At 43.6% G+C, this 23,889-nt stretch overlaps 1 protein-coding gene across 1 annotated transcript in view; it reads left to right on the top strand.

Annotated features, from left to right (window-relative positions):
• FBLN5 (fibulin 5) overlaps positions 1-19,668 on the top strand; it is a 74,533-nt gene extending 54,865 nt beyond the window's left edge. Inside the window, exons 9-11 of the mRNA XM_005285410.5 lie at positions 1,547-1,673; positions 6,541-6,736; positions 9,718-19,668. Of these exons, the coding sequence (XP_005285467.1) occupies positions 1,547-1,673; positions 6,541-6,736; positions 9,718-9,879 (485 nt within the window). The 3' untranslated portion in view covers positions 9,880-19,668. The remainder of the gene's footprint in view (positions 1-1,546; positions 1,674-6,540; positions 6,737-9,717) is intronic.
• Positions 19,669-23,889: the final 4,221 nt, after the last annotated feature.

Below are 23,889 nucleotides of genomic sequence, written 5' to 3'. Positions count from 1 at the left end.
AGGCTGTGTGTCTATCTCGGAGGTCACGGAAGTGATGGATTCCGTGACTTTGTGACCTCTGTGATTTCTGCAGCAGCTGGTGCTGGCTCAGGCTGCCCAAGCCAGGCAGCCTCTGGGCCAGCAGTAGCAGTTTGGGTTCAGGGCTGGGGCTGGAGATTGGGGTGCGTGGCGGCGGTGCTTACCTTGGGGGGCTCCCCGGCTCCCACCAGTATGTTCCTGCAGCTCCTAGGTGGAGCGTCCAGGGAGGCTCCGCGTGCTGCCCACACCTGCAGGTGCCGCCCTCACAGCTCCCATTGGCTGTGGCTCCCAGCCAATGGGAGCTGTGGAGCTGGCACTTGTGGCGGAAGCAGCGCATGGAGCCCCCCGGGCATCCCTCCCCCTAGGAGCTGCAGGGACATGCCGGTCGGAGCTGGGTAGGGAACCTGCCAGCCCTGCCAACCCTCCCCTCCAGCACCAGCGGGGGTCCCGGGCTGCGCGCTGCCACCTATCCTCCCCCGTCCCAGCACTAGCGGGGATCCCGGACCAGGCCTTCCCAGCACCAGTGGGGGTCCCGGGCCGCGGGCCACCACCCGCCTCCCCCCACAGCACCTATTCTGGGACAAGTTGAACAATATGTCCCTTGAGGGCAGCATATGAACTCCCTCAACTTGAGCTAAGGCAGCATCGGTAGCTTTCTTTAGAAACGTTCCTATTGCTGACATGTGCAGAGTAGCAACTTGGAATTCCATTCACACCTTCACTAGACAATATGCATTGGTGTAAGCAGCTGCTTCTACTGCCTCTTTGGGCAGGGCAGCTCTGCAATCTGCTGTGTCATAAGACTCCAGGCAGACAGCTCCTTGAAACAGACACTGCTTGTGAATCATCTGAAGTGCATTACACATAGGGACAGCCACTTGAAGAAGAAGGATGGGTTACTTATCTTGTAGTAACTTGAGTTCTTTGAGCTGCGCAGTGCACTACCAACACTCCCTCTCTGCTGCCTGGCCTCCCCCTACCTGGCACTGATGGTAGAGACGGAACTAAGATGGCCGTGATCTGGCAGTGCCTTTTATGCACACATGGCCCAGACTCTGCTAGTGAAAAATCTCTGGTCCTGGGCGCATGCACAATCTAAATAGCACTACTCATAGGGATAACACATCGCAAGAGCTCAAGTTACTACAAGGTTAGTAATCCATCCCAGATGGAGCAGGGTTGTACTTTGTTTGGTGATACTTTGGTGCAATCTCTTAATAGGGGAGGTTGCTTTATTATAATAAAATACAAATAATAAATGATATCTAGCTATTATATAGCTGTTTTCATCCATAGATCTCAAAGTGCTTTATAAAGGAAGTCAGTGTCATAGTCCCCATTTTACAGATGGGGGAAACTGAGGCCCAGAGGGGGGAAATGACTTGCCCAAGGTCATCCAGCAGGTCAGTGGCAGAGCCAGGTCTCCTGAGTCCCGGTTCAGTGCTCCATCCACTAGGCCACACTTTACAAGGGTGGCATCTTGTAGAGTTTTCCTTGTATTATCCTCCCTCTCATTTTTGTGTTTCAGATATCAATGAATGTGAGACTAGAAACTTCACTTGTACTACACAGCAAACCTGTTTCAATATCCAAGGAGGATACAAATGTCTAGACCCAGTAAAGTGTGAGGATCCTTATATCCAGATCAATGACAAGTGAGTAACAGACCCATAGAAGTGGAGGGCAGTAAATCTGCTTGAGGCAAATAAATTGCACTTCTGCAACATGACAGCAAAGTACATCTAAAGTGCTATACAGACACTATTGTTGCATTTACTATTAGTAAGCTTTATAAAAATGATAAATTGCAATTACTTGCCAGGTGGTAGGAGATTCAGTTGTGTGGGAAGTTAAGCTGGAAAAGCCCTCAACCAAAATGAGTGCAGCAGAGAAGACCATAATGGTTATAATGCAACAAAAGAAAGTTAGTTACTCCATTGTCACCTGCCTTTAATCATACTTGATCAAACACAATCTATTTGTTAATAATAGTACTTCCTTACCTACCCAATCCAGGGGGTTGTGAGGATTAACTAGTTAATGTTTGTACAGAGCTTTGAAAGCATAACACACTGTACTATAGAGGAGTGGCAACTCTGCTAGAGTTAAGATTGAGTCACTTACCATTTAAAAGATGACTCTTCTAAGAGATGTAAAATCCACATGCTGACTGACTTTGTCTTGAAATGTACTTTGCTTCATGGGGGTCCTAGGTACTGTTAGTGGTCCACAGGTGAGGTCCTTTGAGCAGGGTGTTCCCAAGATACAGTCCCCCTGCTAAAAGCCCCAGCATCTTACAAAATCACATGGTGGTTCTAACGTTTTTTTGCACACACTTGGGAGTCAAATTATGGCTGAAATTCTCCCCAGTCTTATCTCAGTCACTTGGGATTTATTTCAATCAGCGTATGGCACCTGCAGCCCCCTTGCCAGTTACTCAATATTAAGCTTAAAACTCCAGATGGTATGTCAGTAACTGAAGCCAAAGAAAACAAAAGACGTGCAACAAGACTAGGGCTCTGTTAACATCCAAAGGGTTTCCAGCCAATCTATTATCACCAGTTATAGTAACTGGGTGGCTCAAGGTGACATGCTCTGGTCGCTGAACCTGAGCAACACTGATGCACTGAGAGTCTGAGCACTTTCAGCAAATGTGGCTTGTGCACATTTCTTGCTCTTTGCCTGCATTCTGTACGGGCTTCTTTTGGGAGTTTTGCCCCAAGATCAAAATTCTGGTTTTAAGAGCCATATTTTAAAGTGCTCTAAAATCTATATGCAGACTCCGATTTTACTTTAGAAGGAAGGAAATTAGCATTACTTAAATAGAGGGAAGATGAGAGATTCTAGGAAGCAGTTAGGGTAATGTCATCAGCCTGAACAATGGGACTTAGTGTGATCAAAGGAAAGCAAGTTGCTGGGTCTTTTAATATTCACAGAGTTTAAGGCCAGCAGGGAGCATTAGAACATAACATTGCTAACAAAATTTACCTTTATTGGCCGTCAGTACAAGACATCTCTTTGGTCAAGTATTTGCTCAAGTTCGGACCATCCATGGGGTGTTTATGGATTATGGTTGGTGTGTGTAATAAAGAGAGGGGGCTATTTAGATCTTCATTGTGAACTGTCTGATTTAATTAGAGATGTGCCTGAACCAAAACTCCAGACCCAGGCTTTGGAAGAATTGGACTTTGTGGCTCTGGGCAGTCTTTAGATTTATTTTCTGGCTATATTTACCGTATTTTCCGGCGTATAAGACGACTGGGCGTATAAGACGACCCCCAACTTTTCCAGTTAAAATATAGAGTTTGGGATATACTCGCCATATAAGACTACCCCTCTTCCAATGCACACCAAATAAAAATTAAAAAAACATCAGATTTGATTTCAATATGGTAATTTTAATTCAAATGCTTATGACGTGCAGGTACTTAGCAGGAAAACTGTCACTTATAAACATAAGGCTGTTTGTCATCAAGCATGTAAACATAAAACAGTGCAAGTGGATTAAACTTTTCCTAATTCACTCTAAAGCTGAAAGGAAGGATAAGACAATAAACCCATGGGAGCTGCCATGCTGTTTGTTTTCTAAGCTGTCAACCAAACTGGAACTGATGATGATAGGAGGAAGATAACAAACAATAGAGAGAGAGCAAGTGCCGGGCAAGTCCCTGGCGAGTTAGCAACGCCCATCATAACTGCAAGCTACGGTATTTTTACAGGTTTTGCTGGTGTGACAGTTTCCCTTTAAAAGCCTTCAAAATCCTCCTGTTCGTCATCTGATATCATAAGTACATCAATGACATCTTGTGATACATTTGTAAGGCAGTCATCGTATGGATCGAATTCCGTATCAGATGGTGTGGTCTCAGCTTCGGCTTCCTCTTCATCTTGCCACAAGTAGTCGTCCTCCATACCATCTAATGAATTTGATATGCCACACTTCTTGAAAGACTTGATTACTGTTTCTGCATCAATATCATTCCAGGCTTTTATGACAAACTTGCACAAAACATCCAACTGTGGAGCACGCATGTTTCCTCCTTTTGTGAATGACTTTTCGCCGCTAACCATCCATTCACTCCACTGTTCTCGAATGCGATCTTTAAATGGCTTGTTTAGGCACACATCCAGTGGCTGTACCAACGATGTCAATCCTGCAGGAATAACTGCCACATCTGTGTTTAGTCTTGCAAGCCTTTGCTTGGTGCTGGGAGTTAAATGAGCCCTGAACATATCCCACACCAGTAGACTACATTTTTGAATAAGTCCACCTGGTCGCCTGCTCCATACATTATCAAGCCATAGCTTTACCCCTTCTTCATCCATCCAGCCTTTTTCATTCACATGTACAAAACAACCAACAGGGAACTTGAGTTTCGGCATTGTTTTTCTTTTAAAAATAATCATTGGTCTCAGTTTGCCACCATCAGCTGTGCATCCTAGTACCACTGTAAAACTGGACTTCTCATGTCCTGTTGTTTTAATTAAAATTGTTTTTTCACCTTTTTGATGGACAGTTTTATTTCCAACCATATCAAAATTCATTGGAGTTTCATCCATATTTCCAATACTACTTAACGCATAGCCATGTTTAGTGCGCTGTTTTATTATGTATCGATGGAAACTATTTACTTTGCTATCAAGATCTGCAGGTAATTTTGGGGCAATTTTCGTCTTTTGCCTCAGTACCATATTATGCCTTTCCATGAATCTAGTACACCAGGATACAGTGGCCTTAAATCTGTTGCTGTGATCTGGGTTAGATTTGGCCCACTGAAGTGCAAACAAACGTATTTTATTTCGTGTCACTACATAACCGTTTTGGCGATGCTCATTCACCATGTCTGCTACATGTTTTTCGAGTTCTGGCCAATGTGGGGTGCCTCTTCTTAATGCACACTTGGCATACTCTTTAATGCTTTTTCATTTGCTTTCCAGTCCCGAACCATCTTTTCTGTTACTCCATATTGTCTTGCAGCAGTGCAGTTATTATGTTCCATGGCAAAGTTTACAACTTTAAGTTTGAAACTGGCTTCATATTTCTTTCTTCTTGCTGGTGGAGCCATGATGAGGTTTTGACTGTTGGACATTTGTATACTGTACTGTATATACTGGTGCTGTACTGTATGAACAGGTACAGATACTGGTGCTGTATTGTATGAACAGGTACAGATACTGGTGCTGTACTGTATGTGGTACCCAGTATACAACAACCAGCCAATCACGGCAAGCGATGTACCTTACCGGCGATTGGCTGGTTGTTGTATACAAAGCCTGCTTGGATTGGTCAGCTCTCCCTGCCTGCCCAGCCCTCCCTGTCTCCAAGACTATCAGAGCGGTAGCGCAAACACGCCTCTTTCACCCGTCTGGCCCGCCCTTGTATCCTATTACCTCCTTCTCTGCCTCTCAGATCTCGCACATGCGCGCCTGCGCCGCTTCACTGCAGTCCTCAGGAGCGAGATCTGAGAGGCAGAGAAGGAGGTAATAGGATACAAGGGCGGGCCAGACGGGTGAAAGAGGCGTGTTTTTCTGGGCACAGCACCGCTCTCTCTGTCCGGGAGCCGTCACCCCTTGGGGCAAGATGCCCTCCCGCCCCCCGCTGTTCGCCCCGATCCGCCCCTGGCATGCTCCTGTGCGGATCGTGGCTCCCTTTCCCCGTAGGGATCCCCCCGCCCGGGCACTCCGCGGCAGCCGCAGCTAGTTCCCACGCTCCTGTCACGGCGGGAGGGAGCGGAGGCAGCCGCAGCAGCCCGGGAGACACGGGTCAGGGCCGCGGGGCGAGAGGCAGCTCCTGGCTCACTGGCACTTGGTGAGCGGCATCGCTCAGGTTTGTGGGAAGGAAGGAGCAAGGTCGGTTCCACACACTCAGCAGCCTCTGAATGGGCCGATCCGTTTTTGAGCTCCCCCCACCATATGCGGTGACCGGAGTCCGGCTCGGAAGTTTCAGCACCCGGCGTATAAGACAACCCCCGATTTTGGAGAAGATTTTCCTGGGTTACAAGATCTTCTTATACGCCGGAAAATACGGTAATCTATGGCGTGTACCCGAAAGGTGTTGGACACACAACCTGTCAAAAAAAGTAATGTAATTATTTATACAGCCCCATTGATGTTCATGGTTCTGCACCGTAAGTGAGCTGGGCCAATAATTAACGGGTCCCTACCCTGAAGAGTTTATAGGCTAAATTCCTACCAGGACAGTGGTGCATTGGGAGGCCACAGCTGCAGAGCTGCCAGAAAAGAAAATCCAAATTCTTGAGTGATCAAAGGAGACAAAAGTTGCAGTATGAAGAGCAGTTTTGGCAGAGCCCAGAGAGCAGGAGGAAGATGAAGGCAGAGATATAGGCAGGATGGGGGTGGAACCATGGAGAGCTCTGAATGCAAGCAAAGGAAATGAAAGTTACATTGGTTCTTTAAGCCAGTTAAGTTTTGTACTCCATTATTTTTGCTTTCATAGCAACAGGTAGTGAATTAGGTGTTGCAGAATTGGCTCAATACTGATGATAATTTTGTCCACATTAGTCGCTGTATGTGTCCAGCTGAAAACCCCGGTTGCAGAGATCAACCATTCACCATCCTATATAGAGACATGGACATCATGTCAGGACGGTCTGTGCCTTCTGACATCTTCCAAATGCAAGCAACAACTCGCTTCCCTGGTGCCTATTACATCTTCCAAATCAAATCAGGGAACGAGGGCAGAGAATTCTACATGCGGGTGAGTAAGTCTGTATAGAGTCCTACCAGTATCTTATAGTTTGCCACATCCTTCTCTGACAGCTGTACTATGTTTTTAATGTATACTATTTAAAATTTCAGCACAAGCTCTCTCATAGGGGCAGATGTGTGTCTGTCATACTACATCCATAGCCATGCAGTGTAATGTACTGGTCCATAATCACAGCGGGCTGCTCAAACCCTGAAAGGCTGTGGATGCTGGTTCTGTAGGAAGGTGACGTATCCTAGGGAAAGATACTCTATAATGGCAATGTAGGGAATTCACCAGACTGGCCCAGCATGCCCCACTTGTGCTATTCCACACATGGCAATACGGCTCAGTGAGATCTGTGACCTCACGTCTTGAAATAGCTGAGGAGGGAGGCTGGTTTAAAATGTTGTCGGGTTTTTTTTTAACTGAAAAACTGAGTTTTCTATTAAAAGAAAGTTTTGCAGAGAGTGTCTGTTTTCTTCAAGACTTCTCGATTTTTCATCAGGAAACTGAAAATCCAAACCCCAAAATGTTCAGTCAAAACACAAACGTTTTTGGCTAAAAACTGAAAAAATTTCAGTTTGCAGGGTTTTGGATTTTTAATAAAAAGTCCAAATTTTCCACAAAATTTGCAGCTGACCTCTCTTCCCCCCACCCCCTCCATTGGATAGTTATTGGACAGCTGACATTCTTAGAACAAGGAGTATCAGAAGCTTGGATAGTAACCACAAGTAGAATCTGACCCTGATAGTCAAATCAAGTGCCATTCATTGGAATACATGTAATGACACTTTCAGCACATCATAGGAAATTATATTAGAACAGATTCTGGCATTTCCCAATTCACATTCTTCATGGTAGCGTCGGATTCTGAACTTTAAAATGGCATCAGCTTTGTCTTAAGGTTCCAGGCAGTTCCAGAGATAATCATTTCCATCCTGTTAGCAGCATTTTGCTGTTGCAAAGTTTTATTGTCCCAGATTTTTTCACCTATCTGGACTGATCAGTCAGTTGTCTGGGGTTTGCAGACAAATTCCATTGTTCAAATCTGATTCCTTTCTTTCATTTATCCCAGAAAGTACCCAAGGCCTTTCTTTTATTGGACATGTTGCACTTTTCCTTTAACTGGTAACAGAATATTCCCAGAGTGTCTAGGTTATAACCAGCAGGTGGTGCCTTTTCCTTTGTTTTGGAAAAAAATAAAAACGAGAGGTTGTAGATGTGGGGGATGAGGGTGGGGTGGGCAGATACTGCTGTATTGTTAAAAGTGCCATCAGTCAGGTGGGTTGTTAAACTTAAGCCCATGCTGCCCATCTCTGGTACTTTTTCAAAACCTAGCAGGAGCTAACCAAAGTGCTCTGGCTAACATTATGTCTCTCAGTAAAAGAGGTCCCAGGCTGTGTGTGTGATGATCTGCTGAATGGGGATTTGCTGCTCTATTTAGCAACACAGGACCAGATTTTCAAGTGCTGAGAACCAACCATTCTGGCTAGATTATCAAGCATTCACCTCCCATTTAGGTACCTAAATGAGAGCCAGATTTTCAGAAGTGCTTGAGGGATGAGTTTATTATGACTGCTGAGCACATCTGAAAATCTGACCCACAATCCCAGCATTGCTTTCACCTTTGTGTATAATCCATTTAAAGGAGTCTCTCCAAAGGGTCCGATTTTGCAACACATATTTATGCAAATAAAAAACCAACCCTCTTTCCACTGAAACTGGACAAATATTCATGAACAGTTTTCTAGACATATGAAGTTTTTGTAATATATTATTTTTAAATAAAGGCTAAATTTTGGAACTTAAAACCACTCCACATTGTCTCTTTAAATGGAGAAAAAATTTTCTGCATCAAACCAAAATAAACTTCATGAAGCTTAAGAACTACTGGAAACCGGAAAAGAATATCTGGCCCAACATACCAGCACCTCTTGAATCCATGTTCTTGCTTTTTCCTCCAGATAATAACCATGGATTTATATGTACAATAACAACTTTCATCTGCAAGGATCCCCACATGCTTTACAAACTGATAAAACTGTACAAAGTGACACTTCCTATACCATTGAAATGCAGCCATCTCTGGGATGAAGTGCAGTAGCTCTCAACAGTGCATGTAAATACACAACAGTTCAACACAGGAAATGCAAAGCACCTTTTCTAATTGAAAGTGGACTGTAGGAGATATTTAGGCAGGCAGAATGTAATTGTCTGTTTAAGAATTTACAGTGAGTGACATGGGTCTTTAATTACCTCTGTTTTATACATCAGTCAAAATACAGCAACCACAGCAGCACAGTGTCCTCTACCACTATGCTAGAGCAGGGCATGTCTACACAGCAAATGAAGGGTGATTAAAGCTAGTGTAGATCTAGCTCACGTGTAACTATGAGAGAGGAGACAAGGCAGCACAGACTTCATCACAGGTTAGCAACCCAAATATGTGCCCACGGTCCCCAATGGCTTGTACATGGGCTTGTACTAGCCCCACTGAAGCCCAGGCTGCCACATCTTCACTACTATTGTTACCCATATTAGCTAAATTAAAGTTAGCACGGGTATGCCTATCCGCACTATGATCACACCTCCATTGCTCTGTACATACCTTTAGAGAAAATAGTGAGACCTATTGAATCACCAGTACCTGGGTTTCCTCTGGAGGTGTCCCACCCATGTGCTCACCAAGTCAATGAGGTACAATGTATAGGGCACTAAACTAGGGGTCAGGAAACCTGGCTTTAATTCCCAGCTGTACCATTGACTTACTGCCTGACTTTTGTTCACTTAACTACTCTGTGCCCAAATCTTTCCATCTATCAAAGAGGAGTAATGACACTTGCCCACCTCAGCAAAATGGATGGAAGGGCTAAGGAAGCATCGTTTTGAGATGTTAGACACTCAAACATTAAGTGGTATACTCTAAGATCATAAACTTCATGTATCATCTTTGGAAATCTCACCTGCTTCTCTCTCTGTTTTGCACACAGCAAACAGGACCTATCAGTGCAACTTTAGTGATGACCCGTCCTGTGAAAGGGCCACGTACCATTCAATTGGACTTGGAAATGATCACAGTCAACACTGTCATCAACTTCAGAGGGAGCTCTGTCATCCGGCTGAGGATATACGTATCACAGTACCCGTTCTAAACCTTCAGTACATTCCCTTTAAACATTAAAAGCAACAACAAAAAGACATTATCCCCTTTCTGCAGATCTTTTTCCTCAAAAAAATATAGCAGCTCAAAACCTAACTAGTGTTGCCACAGACACAACGGCCTACGCCATCTGATGAGAGAAGCCTCTTCATATACAATCCTTTCCAGGATGCAGACATCTGAACATGTATTGTCAGCAGATCCCGTATGATTTTATATGTGATTATATGTTTTAAGAACCTTTTTTTTCTTGTTGTTGATTTTAAAAACTTTTCTAGGGTGTGATTTTATGCTCCAAAGACTGTGAACCTCCCCACCTCTGTAACTGCAACACTGCTTAGCAAAGGCACCAAACAAACTGAGGAAAAAGCTGGCTTTTGCTATTTTGCTTTTTTTATTTTAAAAGGAAGGCAAACAAACAAAAAATTCACCTGTCCAAAAGTGGAATCTGAGAAGCGCTAACTACCATTGCCAGTTGTTTCTGGAATTGTCAGTCATACAGTCTGTCTCAGTTGTCCCTACATTTGTCTTTGTTCCATCTGTCCTTTTTGACCGTACTTCTTAGCTGAGTCATTGTAAGTTCCTTCTAAAATACATGTTGTACTATGCTTGCTGGATCTATAAGCCCTCCTTTTTAACAAAGTGTCACCTGCGTGGGTTCCTCACTGTATTAAATATTCCTACATAATTGAGTTCAAAGAGGTCTATCACTGGATTGTGTATTTTAAAATAATTAGGGCCTGATCCCTATTTTCACCAAGGCCCTACCCTTTATACCACCAAGGCAGCATGAGCATAAACGTATGCTGCCAGAACAGTATAAAGGGGCCTTAGCATAACTGAGAGTCAGGTCCTGAGTGTTCAACTGCTTTGCATACTTTAATGATTGTGCATAATTAGCAAAGATTATGAAGTGCCTGTGCTAGTTCTGTGGTTATGGCCAGAGCTAATTTCCCATTGTAACCCCAATATTCAATTTTGCTAAACCCAATTTCCTCCAAAAGAAAATAATCCCCCTAAAATTACATATGCCAAAGCTCTTCCCAGAATAGATTTTTTCTGAAAAGTTTTGGGGGAAAAATTAGAAGATGAATTTTTAAAGTTGTGGGATAAAATCTTGGCCTGGTTGAAATCAAGGGGAGTTTTCCATTGACTTCAATGGGTCAGGATTTCACCCTGATGTGTTTTTTGTAAGTTTTTCTCTTGTTGACTATTTACTATGTTTCCAGGTTGTTTCCATTGGCTAATCTTACCTCCCAAATGGCTTGGCCAACAAAGGCTAAATTTTGCAGGCTGGTCTAAGGACAAATGGCTCAGTGTTTCTCAGAGGGCTAATAGGGGATTAACAAAGATATATAATGTGAAACAGCTTGGAATGAGGTGTTTGTACTCCCACGTTATGGTAGGCTGGAAAGCAATATACTAGAGCTTCATTAGTGTAGGGATGTAAAGAGGAGGACTGCACGCTCAGGAAGCTCTCCTGCACGGATTGCATGAAGGAATGGAGAAACTGACTATCTTGCTTATAATAGGCTTTGCAAATTCAGGACTGTTTTTTATTTTCCCCAGCAGAAGTACCCTTTGTTTACCAGGTTGCTCTTTATTTTTAATCAGCATGAAGAAAGCCCTGGTACTTTGGAGCAGAGCAGAGCAGAAAAATGCTCTGCACAGAGCGGCAGGGCCGGCTCCAGGCACCAGCTTACCAAGCAGGTGCTTGGGGTGGCCACTCCGGAGAGGGGCGGCACGTCCAGCTATTCGGCGGCAATTCGGCAGATGGTCCCTCACTCCCACTCGGAGCGAAGGACCTCCCGCCGAATTGCCACCGCAGATCGCGATCGCAGCTTTTTTTTTTTTTTTTGCGCTGCTTGGGGCGGCCAAAACCCTGGAGCCGGCCCTGCAGAGCGGAGTGTGCCTTAAAGTATCAGGACACTGTATTTTGTTTCTTTATTATTTTATCTTTTCCTGTTACCTCAGCTGCAGTGTGTGACATGCTGGATCAGAGCTGTTTTCACGTGTCTATAGACCATCATATACAACCCTTTATATGATTATATAACAACCCTGCTGGGTTCTGCCAGGCTGTGCTGAACCAGAAATAAAAGGTGGGATGTCAGGGAGACACGTGGTCAGGCAGCTGTCCTGGAGTAGCTAGGGAAGGAGTATAAAGAGAAGTATCAACAGGGACTGAGACTCAAAAGGGGTCCAAGCATCACATTCCTCAGTCTTGGAGGAAAGGGGAGGGCAGGTGATTGGAGGCATATGGTTTGGAGGGCAGGATAGAGAAGCACTGACAGGTGACAGGGGAAGGTAAAAAGTGAGAAACAAGGGATCTGGGAGCAGGACAGGGAAAGGCAAAGTCTTGCATTTAAGACTTTAAACTCTTAATGCTGTCTGTTATGAAACTTTAATGCTTATAGTTTTCTATGTAGCAAAATCCCTCTCCTCTCCTTCTCCCTCCACTAATCCCTTAGCCCACCAATATAGCCCACACTCCATATCACCCACTGGAGAGGAACCCCACTTTGTTGGTCCTTATATATTCTCTTGGAACAGGTCTCTTCTTCTGGGCCACCCTATGCAAACTTAATCTAGCCTTTGGCATTCATTAAAGCACATGAAAACACCAGAGGAATTCCATAACAAAACATTTATTGAAAGAGATTTAAGGTTGAAAGCGTGATTCAGCAGAGCCCAGGAATGCCCATAAAACAATATTACACTTTCAACACAAACATTTTGTGCCTTAAAAAAATGTGAAAATGTCTGGAAGCCATGAAAATCAGCCACTTCCCCTCTGCCATAAAGTCTTCTATCACTTGCTATCACCCCAGCCAACCTGAACCTTGCCAAACTATATACCAACCTCAAAATAACAAATTACTAGACGATTACAACATCTAATGCCCCCACATTTTCTATTCAAAGGTTCCATTTCCAATATACTAGTACACAAGCACAGGTTAAAGCAGTTCTCACACATGTTAGTTTTCACATAATATAGATTCAGATGGTTAAAAATGCAAACTTTCAAGCTCTGCAAACACTTACATAACCCTGTGTTGCAAGGTAACTAGGCCCTGTCAGCAGAGCAGGTGTGTCCAGTTGAGATAATTAAATGGGATAGAGCTAAATCTGGGGCTATAAAAGACCTGTCAGAGGGCAGGGAGAGGAGGCATGACAGGCTATGCCTGGAATGAGGCACTGTAGAGGAGTGGAGCTAATGTCTCTAGTAGACCCTTAGAGCAAGAGGCCATGTACTCAGGAAGGTTATCCTGGAGTTGCTTTTCCAAAAGAGCACCAGAGCTGGCTGAATGAGGACTGGCTGAGCAGGGAGCTAGATGGAGTAGTAGGAAGCAGCATTACTAAAGACGCCTGGGAGGGGAGGCTGTGAAACCATAGGACAGTGGGAGGAACTACTTGTTTGCTTCAGTTTGAACAGTAAACTGGGCCTAAAGCAAGTGTGGGCGTCGCTATGAGTGCTTGTTACACTGGGGAGAAGCCCTGCTCTGCCACCCCGTACAGCTCCAAACTTTCTCTAACACTAGCCAGAGCCATAATTCTAGTCTTAGTCATACAATTAGTCTTCTAGTCCCCCACCACATCATGCTGGGGGGAAGTATATAGAACTCTGACATATCTCTATTTACTGGGCATTTAATAAGCAATAGATCTAATCAACAGTATAGAGCTGGCAGCACACATTGTCTAGTGAATATGGCACTAGACTGGAAGTCAGGAGACCCGAGGTCTGTTTTTGGCTCTGCCGCTCACCTGCTGTGTGACCTTGGGTAAGTCACTTTGCATCTCTTTCCCCTTCCACCCTGTGACTGTCTTGTCTCTTTAGACTGTAAATTCTTTGGGGCAGAAAGTCTCCCTTGCTATGTGTTTGTAGTGTCTAACATAATCTCTGTAGGGGCCTCTAGGGGTATGGGTGACCCATGCAGCTGGCTTGGGCTAAGGGGCTGTTCAATTGTTTTGTAGATGTTCAGGCTCTAGGACCCTGCAGGGTGGGAGGGTCCCAGAGCTTGGACTGCAGCCTGAGTCCTAACGTCTGCATTGTAATTAAATAGCCCGAGCCCCATGAGCCTGAGTCAGTGGGAATGAGCCAGCCACAGGTGTCTAATTGGAGTGTAGCCATACCTTGGAAATACTGTAATACAAATAAAGAATAGTAATCTTCACTACAGAACAAACCAAGCGGGAAATCTATTCCCACAAATGGGTAGAGGTGGTAGGATGACAAATGAAGATGGGTGGTGAAGGATGATATGGTAGTGGGGAACTGACTGGATCCTCTAATTGTTTATTTCCAGACTGTTTAACTTGGGATCTTCTTAGGGGTATACTTTTTATGCAGCAAATGAGATGTTATTTTCTATTAACTGACTTCCACTGAAACATACTTTCAACCTGAACTTTTTTTTTAAATGAGGGTTTGTTTGGGCATAGTTCCCATTCTGCTTCCTGTACAACTGTTGTAGAATCATAGGATTGGAAGAGACTTTGAGAGGTCATCTAGTCCAGTCCCCTGAACTCATGGCAGGATTAAGTATTTCTAGACCATCCCCCTACAAGGGGATGACTACACAATCACAGGCCAGGCTTCCATTCATGGATTTTTAACTGAATAAAATTGACACTGACCTATTTATCAGTTCTCTAACTTAGATGAAACCAAATGCTCAGGGTTTGTCTACACAGCAAGTTACTGCGCAGTAAGCCGCGGTGAGAATCTATAGTACAACAGCTTGCTGCACAGTGACATCCTGTGTGGATGTTGCTCTGAAATTCCTGGAGCGGCTTGATGTGCTACTACTTCAAAGAGGGCTGGATTTAGGCCAATTCCCCCAAATTGGGTCCCGTGCCTAAGAGGGCCCCACGCTCCGGGTCTTAGGCGGCACTTCGGCAGCGGGTCCTTCACTCGCTCCAGGTCTTCAGCGGCATTTTGGTGGCGGGCCCCGTCTAAACTATTCAAATCAGGCCCTGCACTTCCTAAAGCTGACCCTGACTTTGAAGTATGGTAAGCCAAACCATACTCCAGGACTTTCAAGTGTTCTGTAGCAATGTCCATGCATGATGTTACTGCGCAAGCTGTGGGCTGTAGATTCACACCCTGGTTTGCCACACAATAACTTGCCCCTAGAGGGTCTGAACACCCAAGGTTGCTAAGAGTTGAGATTTCAGCATCTCTCAGGACTTAGCTCATACATAAGTCAGGATTGTTAGTTCTCAACATGGGAATCTACATTCAGCTTTAGCCTTCTCTGACTCTCTCTTGAAAGACTTGTCCCTCTGTTCAGATGTAGCCCTAGGTCCTGCTCCCAAGCCTAGCTTGATCTTTCATTATGTCTTAGGTGCATCATTAGCATCAGTGCAATCAATAAATCCAGTCTTCTCTAGCTAAAAATGGACAGAACAACAGTATCATTGTTCAATGGTTCCCAAATCTAGTTTGTCTCTAGGATTTCCTGTTGCACTTTGTCTCTGTAGTATCTATCCGTGTTAAAAACCTGTTGAAAGAAATTCACAGCTCAGCAACATGGAAAAGAAATGAATCTTGCTTGTATGTTGTTTAATTCTGCCAGATGATTCATTCTTGCTATAGTTAAGTGCAGAATGTTGTACAAAGGCAAATACGTCTGTCTACAAGCAGATCCTCAGCTAGTATAAATTGGCATAGCTCCATTGACTTCAATAGAGCTATGACAAATTACACCAACAGAGGATCTTTCTATGGTGTGTATATATACATCTGGAAATAGCCATAACTAAAGAGTGCAAGGTGAAGAGAGATGACTGAGCAGTGTTTGATCATCCCAAATGAGTATATATAAATAGCTTGATTACTCCACATATTGCTGCTGTATATTGTGAGTCAAATTGTGGCTTGCTCTGCATAGAATCATGTGCCATCAAACCTATGCCCAGCTGTAGGAGCTTGGGGCAGATACTGGCCAGCCCTAACAGGGTTCCCCTCTGCAGTATCACAGGTCGTTGTGACATGTGGTACATAGGGGTCCTGGAGAGTTTATGCTTGGATACTCTGCCCTCCTGCTGGGGCTGAGTGGGTTAGCAGAGTGGAGGTAGGGGCTTGGCCATCTCACCTTCTCCATAGGGACTTCTCTCTGCGGCCTGAGTGACCTACCCCCAGCCACAGCCCACCTTGGGCACCCCTGCCCCAGTGTTTATACGTGGATACCCCTAATCCAGCAATGGCTTCTCTTCTCACCTCATCCCTATGTAAATTATTCCTACTTTTTGTATGAATAGGCTGCAGTATGGGTCTTGACCAGAATACTCATAGATCCCAAGGTCAGAAGGGGCCATTGACGACATCTACTCTGATCTCTTGTATAACGCAGGCCAGAGAACTCCCCCAAAATAATTCCTACTGCAGATCTTTTAGAAAACATCCAATCTAGATTTTAAAATTGCCAGCATAATCCATGGTAAATTGGTAAATTGTTCCAATGGATAATTACCTTCACTGTTAAAAAATTACACCTTATTTCCTTCTGTATTTGTCTAGCTTCAGCATCCAGCATTGGAATGTGTTATACCTTTCTCTGCTAGACTGAAGAGCCCACTATCAAATATTTGTTTCCCATATAGGTACTTTGATTTGACCAGTCTTTATCTTCTCTTTGTTAAGCTAAATAGATAGACTCAAATTGTTCAATCACTATAAGACGTTCTCTAATCCTTAATCATTCTTATGGTTCTTCTCTGAACCCTCTCCAATTTACCAACATCCTTCCTGATTTGTGGACACCAGAACTGGAGATGGTATTCCAGAAGCAGTCACCGCAGTGCCAACTGCTGAGGTAAAGTAAACTCTCTGCTTACTCAAGATTTCCCCTGTTTATGCATCCCAGGATCTCATTAGTACTTTTGGCTACAGCGTGTCCCTAGGAGCTCATGTTCAGGTGACTGTCTGCCATGAGTCCCAAATCTCCTTCAGAGTCACTGCTTCCTAGGAGAGAATCCCCCATCCTGTAAGTGTGGCCTATATTCTTTGTATACATTTATATTTGGCCATATTAAAACACATTGTTTGCTTGAGCCCAATTTACCAAGCAATCCAGGATGCTCTATATCAGTGACCTGTCCCCTTTCTTATTTACCACCCCCCAATTTTTGTGTTTTCTGCCAATTTTATCAATGATGATTTGATGATTTCTTCCAGGTCATTGTTAAAAATGTTAAACAGGGTAGGTTCAAGTGCTGATCCCTGCAGGATCGCCCCAGAAACCCTGTTTGATGATGGTTCCTCATATACAATTACATTTTGAGAGCTTTCAGTTAGCCAGTTTTTAAGACATTTAATTTGTGCCATGTTAATTTTGTATCAATCTAGTTTTTTAATCAAAATACCATGAGGTACCGAGTCAAATTACATAAACACTTACCTTAATCAACCAAACTTATAATTACTGTCAATCAACATGGGTTTATGGAAAATAGATCCCTATCAAACTAACTTGAGATTACATTACCCTCCTTTAAATCCTTATTAATGGAGTCCTGTATCAGCTGCTCCATTATCTTGCCTGGGATGAATGTCATACTGACAGTCCTATAATTACCGGGTCATCCTGCTTACCCTTTTTAAATATTGGCACAACATTAGCTTTCTTCCAGTCTTGGAACACCAGGGAAGTTCCAGAAGATTTATTGAAAATCAACATTAATGGTCCAGCAAGCTCCTCAAACAGCTCTTTTTAAAAACTCTTTGAGGGCAAGTTATCTGGACCCGCTGATTTTAAAATGTCTAACTTTGCTGTTTTATATCCTCCTGAGATACTGGTGGAATGGAAAGTGTGTTATTGTATGATACAAGTTTTCCCCCAAATACAGAACAGAGATATTTATTGAACACTTCTGCCTTTTTGCATTATTATTGATAATTTTACATTTCCATCTAGTAATGCACATATTACTGGTGGGAGGAGGGAAGGAGTTATATCTATTCTTAGGATGTACCAATTAGAATATGGATGTCTATTTGTATAATGGATACCCATGGGCCAAGTTAATCCCTAGTGTGAACTCCACTGATATCACAGGAGTCACATCAGGGATGGATTTGGCCCAATTTGGATTCCCCTTGATGCAAACAAGTTAATATGAATGCATAAAAATAATTATCAGAGTCAGGCTGGGTAAAAATGGGGTTTCTAGAAAATGCTCCATCTCATAAGACACCCCTACCAACTATATTTCCTGATGGCATAAAATAGTCTCCTTTGGGAGGCTTTCATCTCTTTTCCCTTTGCTGTATCCCTAACTGTAAATTACCTCACACTTTCTCCCTCTGCAACCTATGCGCCAGGTCACAATGCCTGGAGTGGGGAGCCGGGCCCAGACCTCTGGGACAGGAGCTGCTGCTGCAGGGTGAGTGTGGGGCGGACTCGCTCCATTACCCAGGCATTGCCGCCCCGCCCCACTGGAGTAGGAGAAGTGTGTTTTTACCTGTCTCTGCGACCTTGGTTTCATGATTTCTATGAGTGCAGCAGAGCCCATGCTTAAACCGGTCACTTCTGCCCAGACCACTGTTTGTACAACAAGCTCTTGACATTCTTCTGTTTCTTCTGGAAACACAGGCATGGCACTGCCCTGTCAGCTGTTTTGTTCTCCCTGCAGTTACTGTGATGTTAAGCTGCAGATCCTTTCTCTCATGGGGAAAGTGTTAGCTCTGAATTGATTGCCCAGTCAGCAATCTGCTTATAGAACATGATTTTACGAAGAGGATAAAGAAAATTGGCTTTCAAGGTAACCAACACTTTGTGGTTCTAGCAAGTTGCTTCTCTCCTGAAATTTTGACTGTCTCTTGCTGGTTTGGGAGTCTCAATGCTTCCTAAAAAAGCATCACCTTTAAATCCGCGTCTATAGCATCTCTGCAGCTGCCATAGATAAACACCCAAAGAGACACAGGCAATCTCTTTAGAAAAAATGTGTGTGTGCTGTATATAGCTGTAGGATGAAGGGATCCCACTCTGATTCTGGAAAGCAGGGGATCACTTCCCCCAAACATTCAATCACCCTTGTCTTATACCAAAAGGGATTAAGTGCATGTGCTCACCACAAGAACACAGAGGAGCTGATTGCCTGAGGGGTGGGTATATAAGCTTTCAGGAACGAAAGGAAGAAGCCAAAATCCTGAAAGAATAGTGGGGATTGGCCTCTTGCCACTCAGCCTGAACACCTTTTTCCTGTCCCTTTAGGACCTTTGGCAGAAGGAAGCTCTGTTCAGGCCTTAAAAAGACAGGAAAATGTTCAATTACTTTTGTTTAAGGTTTTCAAAGTCTCTTGCTTATCCTACTGCTGCTTCAACCTACCATCTAATAATTAATACTAAAAGGCAGGCAGGGCTTCCAAAATAGCAAAGGTGTAACAGTGTTTCATGTAATTAGTGATAGCTGTAGGGACAGATTCACTGCCTAGCTCAGCAGCTGTTCCATTAAACTTCTGCTTCTGTTTAAACAGTCATTTCCCTAAACCTTACGTGCCGGCTTTCCAGATTGCTAAACACATGCTATGTTTTGTAACCCTAGGTTGTATCAAAAGAGAGAACTGTAATTTAAAATAGATGGCTTCACTGTTCCTCATGACCCTTTAACGTACAAACCCTTACTTCATTTGTATCTGAAAAAGAGTCTAATTCGTGTACTGTTTTGCAACTTGTGAAGGATTTATATTGGATTTGCCAATGTGGGACTGTTCTTAAAGCTTTTTTTTAATAAAAAGACATTTCCAATAAAACTATAATTGAATGAAACTATGTTGTGACCATTGCTCTGAATGTGATATATTTTCTAAGTGGTAGTTTTCTAAGTGGTAGTCCATTTAATGCATTCATTTGGAGGGAATCTCTTTACAAAGGAAATTGAGTTTGAGATCATTACATCTATCAGGCATAAGTGCTGTTATAAAATATATAGTATCATAGCTATACATCAGTGTTCCTTTAAATATGCCATGTGGTACTAGATAACAAGCCATGATTAGTGAATGTTGTGAATAATTAAAATTTCATTCTTAAGAAACTACAAGTTTCTAGTTAATTTTCTTGCATTGATTCACAGTTTGAACGTCCATCTAGACTGCAACTAGCTTTTGTGTGCATCTGTTTTAGCTTATTCTCCCACTAATTTTTGTGTCTGTTAAGGCTCATGTTAAGCCAGATTAACGCTTCAGCAGCTGTGCAGGGAGAGAGATGGGCACAAGGGGCCTTCCTCCTCCTCCAACTGCCCATCAAAGTACGGGATCACTTATACTCCCCTGCACTTTTCTGAATGCAGGCACCGCTTCCAGCTAGTTCCCATGGGGCCCTAGCCAGGCCCTGTCCCAACACATGGCAAGCATAGCTAGCCCGCTCTAAAGGAGAGTGCACGCTGCACCCTCTCATGTGTGGTATGCTGCTGCTGCCTGGTGCGGAGGTGATGTACTTTCCTGGGCCCTGGGGTAGTATCACTCCATGCTGTCCCAACAATCTGTCTCTTTGCCTTTGAGGGAAGGTATAGAGTGCACATGTAGCTGCTGTAGTCAGAATTTCACCCTTAGCTTTGCAGGGTGAACTAGCCTTTGCAACAAATAACTTAATATGATCTAAATCAGACAACTCAGTCTGGTGGCCATACGTTCCAGGGGGACTTCCTCATCACTAAATCAGTAACCAGTTGTTAGTTTTCATCCCCACATGCACTATATGGTTTATGGCTCTAATACAAGAAAGTATTTCCAGTTTTTCTGCATGACAGGTTTATCTCTAATTTGTTTTCTTTCAGGTGGAATGTTCTCCCATTGTTTATTACAGTAAATTCCAAAGGCAGTTGAGTCACTGACTGTATTTCCTTTGTCTAGGGGCTAAATGACGCTGGGTCATAGTGTTGCTTTTCCTGCCTCTCACCAAATATCTCCTCCGGCTGGCTGCAGTAATGCGTGCCATGTCAATTTGGCATTCATTGGGAATATTTTGACTTACAAGCTATTCACAGCACTGATAAGGATCTTTAGCTGTTTCAAATACAAATTGACAGCTATGTTGCTCTTTAACAATGTCACTAGTGCACTGAAGTCACTGCACTGCAAACTCTGAATCAAGTGATATTCAAAGAGTACAGTAGTTGATGGGAAGGGGAAAGGAGTCCAAGGGCAGGAATACTGGTTAGAAACACTTGAGCAGAACCAAACGTCCCAATAAACCTACCCATGCTAAATGTTGTTAGCACTGTTCTATGGTCCACTGACCCTTTTTATATTATCTCACAGGCAAAGCAGATGGGGTTGTCTTTTTTCAGGGAAAACCCACAAGGGCTGTGGAAGTCTGGATAATAGAAGAAGAGGTTGTACTCTTCTCTCTGTCAGTACTGAGCCACTGCACTGCTGGACATGTCGTCTTTTGGCTAAGGTGTAAAACTGAGGCCCTGGCAATCTGTAGTCACTACATTTCCTATTGTATTTTTCCTAATAGGGGTATTAACCCAAATTTCCTGACTAAATCCCAGTTGGAGAATTGCATTCTACCTACCTAAATTTCCCCCTGCACTTTCAATGGCAGTAGGCATTCTTCCCCTCCTGTGTGTCTGGTGTTACTGAATACTGTTAACCCCTTCCTCCATTTCAGTACCCAGGGGCCTATCGGTGGCAGGGGGAGTTAATTCTATAAAGCCAGATTGTGAATCCCGTATTTGTACTAGGGAGCAGTTTCTCACACCGTTAATACTATTGCCTTCATTTGGACGACTCATGTGAGTAACTGCTCACCAGCCTGAGTAGGAAGTCCCCAATCTATCCCATAGTTTATAAAGCATTTTGAGGTCCTCTTGGATGAAAGGTGCTATACAAGAATAAGATGAGTAGTAAGGATCTTCGCGGTGTCTCATTTCCCATTCTACCTTTAAATATCTCTCCCTCCCACGCTTCTTCCATAATTCAGTCCCAATATCATTACAAGATGATCGCCAAGTTCCACTGAAACAGGGTTCAAAGCAAAGTCTGCGTGACCTTTGCATGTTAATGATAGATTTGAAGATTACACAGCCACTGTGTTGTTTTAACCGAGAGCACTTGGGGAGCAATCAGTGCATTGACTGAGAAGTGTGCAGTAAAGTTTACTTAGTCCTTGAATAGGCCATGAACACATACTTGTCTGCTTGAGTGAATGTACCTTTCACCAGCACTGGTCATTTTTCATCCTGTCACTTGGATACATATACATGTGTTTTTAATGTGATGTTAATCCCTGAGCTGCAGTGAAATGATTAACCCTTCACCCCAGAATGCCTTGCTACCACATATGTGGCTCTTATGGTGTTAAGGAATTAAAGCAATGGTGACTCCTGAAAATATAGCAATACTTTTAAATGGATGGGTGTTTCAAAGTTAGCAAAGAACCAGCCTTCATGGTAAATATGAATGCTTCCTATCAGAGCATAAATAAATACCAAATATAGCTACCTTTCCCTGCAATACATATTATATGTGTAGTTATTACTGATGCCTCCAGTTGTTTGCAATTACTCTGTCAATCAAATACTTTCAAGAATAAATGCTTTATAATTTGAAGCTTTTACTGTTTATGCTAACACTGGTTTGGAATATAATTGATAATGCAGCTCAAATTATGAGATCGAGTTGCACATAAATGGAAGACATCCTGCTCTGTTTAGTCACTGATGTGATCTGTGTAGACATATACACACTCATCTCACGGAGCATGGATTTATGCATTCAGCTTAATGGGAGTTGTAAAACCCTGCCCATCAAGGTGAGGATACATTCCACTATGGGCTATAGTCTATTCTCATTCCTGGCATGGAATTCCTGGTGATATCAACAGCAGTTTTGTACAAAGAATAGAATATCTACTGATTGCTGTTTCCTATTGCCTAAGAATTGCACACACAGGTAATCTGTGATAAAATACCCAGTGATGTTTCTTACCCTGTCCTCTCACCCCACATGTTCCTCTGTTTTGGCTCATCTATATGTTATTTCTTGTATACTTGATTGTAAGCTCTTTGGGGCAGGGACTATTTTGTTATATGTCTGTACGATGTCATAATTCAGGGCAACTGCCACGTATTTGCCTTTTATGGTCTGGCAAGGACACCCACACTCTTTCTGTCACCTCTCTTGGGCGGAGACACCTGTCTCTCTCAGTCCCTCCTAACCAAGGTATTACCAGGCTACACAATTCTGTCCCTATACACACTCCGTTATTCCCCAGCAAGGCATAGAGACACTGCAGATAATTCCACAATAATACATAAATATTTGCATTTTTAATATAGTGAAGTCCTAAGATACTTCAACTTAATTCAAAAGAGTTTAACTTAATTACATACAGTTTGTCCAGGATTTTGCCATACCTGTCACATACAGCATCTAGTACAATGGATCCCTCACTTGAGTGAGAATTCTAGGTGCTACTGTACTATAAACATTAATTTGTTGATGAAGAAGAATGGATTATTGGTTTAGTAACAACTCAATGGTAAGAGTCTACCTACCGAATCACTACCACCACTTCCTATACCACTCTGGACTTTCCTTGAGGGTTTGGATAGGGCTCTCAGCTAAATATTGCCCAGCTCCAATCCTGCATAACCTGTAAGAGATGACACAGTCAGGGACCACTCCTCAGCTGATAGAAATCAGCATAGCTCTATTGAAATTGGAAATGGAATTAAAATGGAGCTATCCTGATCAGAAATGGATTAAGATTTATTGGGGCCCTGGACACAAAGAACATTGGGGGTCCCTCCACACACACCCCACAAGGCCCCACCCCCTGCTCCTCCCCTTCCCCCATAGCCCTGCCTCCTGGCCTGGCTGGAAGTCAGGCCATGGTAAGAGCTGCCCAGGGAGCCCTGGACCCTCCACCTGTCCTGGATGGCGGGCCCTGGAGGGCAGGGACATGAGCTTTCGGGCACCCCGGCTCCTTGCCCCGGACAGACAGAGGGTCTGGGGCTCCCCACAGCTGCCTGGGCTGCACAGA

Source organism: Chrysemys picta, chromosome 4, assembly GCF_011386835.1.
Source record: "Chrysemys picta bellii isolate R12L10 chromosome 4, ASM1138683v2, whole genome shotgun sequence".
NCBI classification, from domain to species: domain Eukaryota; kingdom Metazoa; phylum Chordata; order Testudines; family Emydidae; genus Chrysemys; species Chrysemys picta.
Note: the sequence above shows the minus strand (reverse complement) of the source record. Positions and strands in the feature narration are given on the sequence as shown.